The 7618-nt window shown below is 44.6% G+C and overlaps 1 protein-coding gene across 3 annotated transcripts in view; it reads left to right on the top strand.

Annotated features, from left to right (window-relative positions):
* Positions 1–4418, top strand: part of PRCP (prolylcarboxypeptidase) — a 75119-nt gene extending 70701 nt beyond the window's left edge. For all 3 annotated transcript variants that reach the window (XM_056561294.1, XM_056561291.1, XM_056561292.1), the window contains 2 exons: positions 1306–1493; positions 3235–4418. In XM_056561294.1, the coding sequence (XP_056417269.1) occupies positions 1306–1493; positions 3235–3448 (402 nt within the window). In that variant the 3' untranslated portion in view covers positions 3449–4418. The remainder of the gene's footprint in view (positions 1–1305; positions 1494–3234) is intronic.
* The last annotated feature ends 3200 nt before the right edge of the window (positions 4419–7618 follow it).

The following is a 7618-nucleotide window of genomic DNA, read 5'->3' as shown; positions in this document are numbered from 1 at the left end:
GTTGTTGCGGACCTTGAGCTATTTATAAAGTCTCTGAATTTAGGGTAGATATTTGCAGATCCGTCCGGATTTAGGGGTTATATTAGGTCCGGTGATGCTGCAGAGTGTCTGGGAATTGATACACTCTATATTCTGAATTACTCAGCCGTTGCCGCAAGGCTCGGGCCTAACTCACTGTGATAGTTGCTGCGCACCGCCACTCCCTTATATGGGCAGGGGGCGGGGTGAATCCGATTGGTCCGAACATCTGTCACTCACCATTACACAGAGTAATGGGATTGCATACGTCACAGGGCCTCCAAAGGTCCTTAAGCAGAATACCATGGAGTTTACCTAGTCACGTGACCCGCAGGTCCTGCAACGGTATGGGACCGGTAATTAACTATTTATTTACATATATATTACTATATTTACATCAACCTTACATAAATTACTAGGCTATTAGTTGGAATAGAGGCGACAAGGAAGTAGGCTACACAACAGGGATCAACACGTCCTAGGGACTCTGGCTATGGGGACCCACACATACATAGGTACCGTATAAGATGCGGTATTGGGACACCACAATAGTATCACTTGTGGTGGTGGTAGTAGTATCGGTGATAATGGTGGTGATAGTGGTATAAGTGATAGTAGTATTGGTAGTGGCAGTTGTAATAGTGTTAGTGGTGCGGTGGTAGTAGTATTGGTGGGGATGATGGTAGTGTTAGTGATAATAGTAGTAGTAAAAATAGCACTAGTTGTTACCCTAGGGGCAGATGGCATTAACCCCTTGTATTCGTGACGCCAGGGTGTGGTTTAACCTCTGCACCACCAGAAGGTATACCGTTGGATCCTGGGCTAGGCACGGGGCAAATAATGACTCTGACGCCAAGTTACAGACCAACGGCAGCTTTTCTGAGGTAGACAGGTGTAATAGTTTTGACAGCTCAGTTATGCCCAGGAAGGTGACCAGTGACAAGTTATATACATTACAAAAGAGAACACAGGTGGTAATTAACTACTTAGGGAACACAGACAAAATTGGGGCCCGGGAGTCACTGAAGAGTCCGCCTGACAGGGCAGCAATGGTACAGGGGTGCAACCCCTGTACTGGGCCACCACATTGGTAATACAGGAGCTGGAGGGCACATGGTCATAACCCTGAGGGACAAACTTCTCTGATGTCCCCATAGTTGTCAGGCTCTCCAGTCTAGGAGTGGGGTGGGAAATCTTGTTGCTGATTTGTTATTATTATTATTGACTTTTTCACAGTTATACGTGGTTGACGCTGATCTTTTTCTCTCTTTTTGCTTTGTTCCCCAGGCTTGCACAGAAATGGTGATGCCGTTCTGCTCCGATGGAGTCACGGACATGTTTGAGCCTCAGACATGGAATTTTGAGGCTTTTTCAGACGAGTGCTATAAACAGTGGGGCATCAGGCCTCGCCCCAAATGGATCACATCCGTCTATGGTGGGAAGAACATCAGCGCTGCTAGCAACATTATCTTCAGGTGTGGTGGGGGATGCTGGTCTCTGGGTGTGGAAGATGGGGTGAAGGGGTCACCATGCCCTAGAGATCTGCACTATGGAGGGCAATGATGACAGCTTTCTGTTCCATTTGCTTGGTAAAAAACTGGACCACTAGCCAAAGGATGACTGCTATAGCCCTGCTTATCTTTGGTGGAGAACACATTAGTGTCCTAATCCTACCTCTGAGGCTGGGTTCCCATTACGTTTTCCCGCATTCGGCAGGGGAGAGCTAAAAACTTGTGCTCCCGTATGCCTTTCTATGCGCTCCCGTATGTCATTCATTTCAATGAGCCGACCGCAGTGAAACATTCGGTCCGGTCGGCTCATTTTTGCCCCGTATGCGCTTTTCCAACCGGACCTAAAAACGTGGTCGACCAAGGTTTTAGGTGCGGGGGAAAAAGCGCATACGGGGCAAAAATGAGCCGACCGGACCGAACGTTTCACTCCGGTCGGCTCATTGAAATGAATTGCATACGGGAGCACAAGTTTTTAGCTCTCCCCTGCCATATGCGCTCCCGTATGGGGGAAAACGTAATGGGAACCCAGCCTAATACTGGTTCTCTTATAAAGCCCAACTCCCCCACCCTACAACCTTCACAAGACCTCCAGTCACAGAACTGAACAGCTCCTAACAAAGCCATAGCTAACCCTATCCATGTGAATATCTTTGGCTGTTTCTCGATAGTCGTCCTCTTGGTGGTCTAACCTCCTGGCACACCTTGGGTGTAGAGACCCACAGAACACCCCATGGGGAACTCTTGTTCTTGTTAAAGGGGTACTCCACTACTTTAAAACGTATCCCCTATCTGCAGGAGATGCTTGTGTATATCCGGTACCCCCGTAGACAGTGCATGAAGCACGTGCCGAACCCACAGCTCCATACAGGGAGAGCCGAGCTGGAGATTATGAGGGGGGGTCTCAGCGGTTGGACCCACACTGTGATTAGGACATTATTAAAAGGGTTATTCCAGTACTTTAAAACGTAACCCCCTATCCGCAGGATAGGGGATTACATTTTAAAGTACTGGAATACCCCTTTGAAGGGTGTGTTCACACTACAGAATCCCTTATAAATTAATCCCTTATATACCAACACAACAACACCCCACCAACACAACACCCCAAGGCAGTCTACCACAGGAACATTAGTAGTGGTCTGCAGTAGTGAAGAGGTTAAAGGGAACATTTCATGTGGTCAAAAACTGGCACTGATGTTCCTATGAAGGCCTTTATCCCCTAACCACCAGGGATGTTCTCAATTATCTCTTGACCAATAGGGATGTCCCATTAAGACTTTATCCACCCCTGATCAACATAAATGTTTCCTTTAATCCCTTCACCATCACTGACCACCAGGGATCTTTCCATTTAACATTTTATGACCCCCTGATCATTAGAAATGTTCTCAATAATCCCTTCGCCACCCCTGATCAACATGAATGTTCCTATTTAGTTCTTCATCACCACTGACCACCAGGATCTTCCCAATAAACCTTTCATCACCCCTGACCACCAGGGATGCTTTTCCCCCCATTTATTAAATAGCTCCTGGAGCTCCTACATGTCAATATATTGGGTACAATATTGGGCCCATTTAGATTTTTGCGGAGCCTGGAATCTCTTTAGATTTTTTTTTTTTATATATTGTTAATTTTATAATATTCTAAGGGGGCTGCAAACTGCAACATTACTAAAATGTATTGTTATAATGATCTCTTACAGCAATGGCGATCTGGATCCGTGGTCAGCCGGCGGCGTCAAGCAGAGCCTCAGTGACTCCTTAGTGGCCATCCTCATCAAAGACGGGGCCCACCACCTGGACCTGCGCTCCAACAACGCTTATGACCCCAGGTCTGTCATCGAGGCTCGGGCGTTGGAGGTGGCCTACATGAAGAAGTGGATAAAGGAGCACAGTCTGCAAGTGAATGGAATTTAATGGGCCGGTACCTCCTGTGCTCTAGTAGACCAAACTTCATAAACTTCTCAGGGCCTGGATGGTGGAGCTTTCTTCGAGGGTTGGAAATCCAAAGCTTCCGCATGTTGGATGTTGATGGACATTAGACATCAAGTCGTCTTTTGACCTCATAAAGGAACATTTCTACAGAAGGGATTAACATTGGGCCTGAGGGGGGCATCCTGGCACTTTTTTTTTTTTTACCTCCTCTTTAAAGATATCAATACATTCCAAATCTGGAACATGAAATGAGTTTATTATGGGGTTGTTTTGGCTTTTGGTGGGTGTGGTGGGACACTTTTACAAATGCCATCTTAGGGCATGCTTAAATAATGGTAGAACGTTCCTCTTTCGGCCACCACTCACAACCTCTGTTGCGTCCATTGCATGTTGGTTACCTTACCTAAGAACCTCTGTTTGTCTAAAATATGGCTTCCTGGAGTGACTCGTATTAGGAGACTGGCTCCTCGAAATTGGTCATGACCGGCGCCGATTCTATTCAACTGTGCTACCGCCTCCTAGTATTACTAGGACTTAAAACATTGTATCATCTGTACTGAACAAACAATTTTCCATCTAAAATTAAAAGGAGTTCTGTAGTGGAACATAACTTATGCCCTATCCAAAGAATAGGGCATGAGTAATAAATTGTGGGGGTCCGACTGCTGGGACCCCCCCGATCTCCTGAACAGGGCCCAGGCAGTCTGCTGAAAGGGGGCGTGCTGACCCCTGCACGGAACGGTTGCCGACAAGCCCCTATCCCATAGAGATATGTGGAGGGGGAGTGTTAGCCGCGGCTTCCAGCGGGGGTCGGAACGGCCGCTTCCGGTAGACAGCCGGGGCCCTGTTCAGGAGATCGCGGGGGTCCCAGCAGTCGTGCCCCCCTCGATCTATAACTTAAAGGGGTACTCCAGTGGAAAACTTTTTTATTTTTTATTTTTTTAATCAACTGGTTTCCAGAAAGTTAAACAGATTTGTAAATTACTTCTATTAAAAAATCCTTCCAGTACTTATTAGCTGCTGAATACTACAGAGGAAATTCTTTTCTTTTTTGGAACACAGAGCTCTCTGCTGACATCACGAGCACCGTGCTCTCTGCTGACACCTCTGTCCATTTTAGGAACTGTCCAGAGCAGCAGATGTTTGCTATGGGGATTTTCTCCTACTCTGGACAGTTCTTAAAATGGACAGAGATGTCAGCAGAGAACACTGTGCTCGTGATGTCAGCAGAGAGCTCTGTATTCCAAAAAGAAAATAATTTCCTTAGTAGTATTCAGCAGCTAAGAAGTACTGGAAGGATTAAGAATTTTTAATAAAAGTAATTTACAAATCTGTTTAACTTTCTGGCACCAGTTGACTTAAAAAAAAAAAAGTTTTCCACCAGAGTACCCCTTTTAATAAAGCAGACGGATATGGGAAACGGAATGCTACCAAGCTCCTTTCCCTAGTCCATTATTTTCCAACCAGTGTGCCTCCAGCTGTTGCAAAGCTACAACTCCCAGCATGTCCGGACAGCCAACGGCTGTCCGGGCATGCTGGGAGTTGTAGTTTTGCAACAGCTGGAGGCACACTGGTTGGGAAACAGTACCCCAGTCTCTACTATTCGCCCAGTTTAGCGTGAAGCTGAATCGTTGCTATGGATAAACTACCTAACTAAGGTGAATCGTTTGACAGACTGGTTGCTATGCATGAACTACCAAACTATAAGGTGAAAGTGAAAGCAAGTATGGTTGCTATGGATACACTTTCTATTACAGCCTAGCAACAAGTCTGACTTCCAAAGCAAGGACGCAGATCTTTCGGCTCCAGAATGAATTAGGGAATCGAAATGGGGCAGAATGTCTTCACAGTGCTGACCTTTCACCTTTCACCTATCTCCTCCTGCTGTATTAATCAGATTTTTGTGAAAATACAAGAACATCTGTGATAAAGGGGGGAGATTCATCAAGACCAGGAAAAGTCGACCAGTTGCCCATGGCAACCAATCAGATCGCTTCTTTCATTTTTGAAGATGCCTGTGAAAAATGAAAGAAGCGATCTGATTGGTTGCTATGGGCAACTGGTCAATTTTTCCTCTTCACAAATTTTAAAGTATCTCGCCCCCCCCCCCCCCCCCCCAAAAAAGAGATTTAGATGCTGTCTGTTTATATTATGGCGCTCCTCAAGTAATTACTGTACACTCCATAAATGGTCAAAAACTAAAAATAAAATAAAAAATAAAAAGTTGGAAGTTTATATAAAAAAAAATATTAGATTTTTTTTTTAACGACTGCCCATTATTTGACATGGTTCTTTTATGACCAGGTTTACAGGTGTGATCAAAGACTATGGGGGGGATTTATCAAAACCTGTGTAGGGGAAGAGAGGAGCAGTTGCCCATAGCAACCAATCAGATCGCTTCTTTCATTTTAACCCCTTAAGGACCAAGGACGTACCGGTACGTCCTTGGTCCTGCTCTTCTGATATAACGCGGGGTTACACAGTAACCCCGCGTCATATCATGGCGGGCCCGGCGTCATAGTGAAGCCGGGACCCGCCTCTAATAGCGCGCAGCGCCGATCGTGGCGCCGCGCGCTATTAACCCTTTAGCCGCGCGCTCAAAGCTGAGCCGCGCGGCTAAAAGTGAAAGTGAAAGTTCCCGGCTAGCTCAGTCGGGCTGTTTGGGATAGCCGCGGCTAATCGCGGCATCCCGAACAGCTGACAGGACAGCGGGAGGGCCCCTACCTGCCTCCTCGCTGTCCGATCGCCGAATGACTGCTCAGTGCCTGAGATCCAGGCATGAGCAGTCATCCGGCAGAATCGTTGATCACTGGTTTCTTATGAGAAACCAGTGATCAACATAGAAGATCAGTGTGTGCAGTGTTATAGGTCCCTATGGGATAACAATGATCAGTGTGTCCAGTATTATAGGTCCCTATGGGACCTATAACACTGCACAAAAAAAGTGAAAAAAAAAAGTGAATAAAGATCATTTAACTCCTCCCCTATTAAAAGTTTGAATCACCCCCCTTTTCCAATAAAAAAAAAAACAGTGTAAATAAAAATTAAAATAAACATATGTGGTATCACCGCGTGCGGAAATGTCCGAATTATAAAAATATATCATTAATTAAACCGCTCGGTCAATGGCGTGCGCGCAAAAAAATTCCAAAGTCCAAAATAGTGCATTTTTGGTCACTTTTTATATCATTTAAAAATGAATAAAAAGTGATCAATAAGTCCTATCAATGCAAAAATGGTACCGTTAAAAACTTCAGATCACGGCGCAAAAAATGAGCCCTCATGCCGCCCCATACACGGAAAAATAAAAAAGTTATAGGGGTCAGAAGATGACAATTTTAAACGTATTAATTTTCCTGCATGTAGTTATGATTTTTTCCAGAAGTCCGACAAAATCAAACCTATACAAGTAGGGTATCATTTTAATCATATGGACCTACAGAATACATATCAGGTGTCATTTTTACCGAAAAATGTACTACGTAGAAACGGAAGCCCTCAAAAGTTACAAAACAGCGTTTTTTTTTTCAATTTTGTCGCACAATGATTTTTTTTCCCGCTTCACCATAGATTTTTGGGCAAAATGACTGACGTCATTACAAATTAGAATTGGTGGCGCAAAAAATAAGCCATCATATGGATTTTTAGGTGTAAATTTGAAAGAGTTATGATTTTTTAAAGGCAAGGAGCAAAAAACGAAAATGCAAAAACGGAAAAACCTCCGGTCCTTAAGGGGTTAAAAAACGCTGCTGAAAAATGAAAGAAGCGATCTGATTGGTTGCTATGGGCAATGGCAGCACTCTTCCTCTACACAGGTTTTGATAAATCTCCCCCTTATGTCTACACAGACTATTTTGAGGCATAATAATATAATTCTTTTACAAGCGAAATAAACCTCACATTTTCAAACTTTTTTTTAATTTTATGTCCTTTTTTTTTTGGTAGGAACACACGTTGCAGATATGCTGCATGTTTTCTGCTAGAAGGGGGAATGTATAAAGGGTGTGTTCGCGCAGAAGACTTCCGCCGTAATTTACTGTCTTATGATTTAAACGGGATTCCGCCGTCCCGTTCAGTCAGCAAAAATTGAACAGCGCTCTTATTTTTTACAGAATTCCGTGGCGCAATCCCATTGAAGTCAATGTGGCCTGA

The sequence above is a fragment of the Hyla sarda genome, chromosome 2 (assembly GCF_029499605.1).
Source record: "Hyla sarda isolate aHylSar1 chromosome 2, aHylSar1.hap1, whole genome shotgun sequence".
In the NCBI taxonomy this organism is placed as follows: domain Eukaryota; kingdom Metazoa; phylum Chordata; class Amphibia; order Anura; family Hylidae; genus Hyla; species Hyla sarda.
This window is presented reverse-complemented; position numbering and strand designations above follow the sequence as displayed.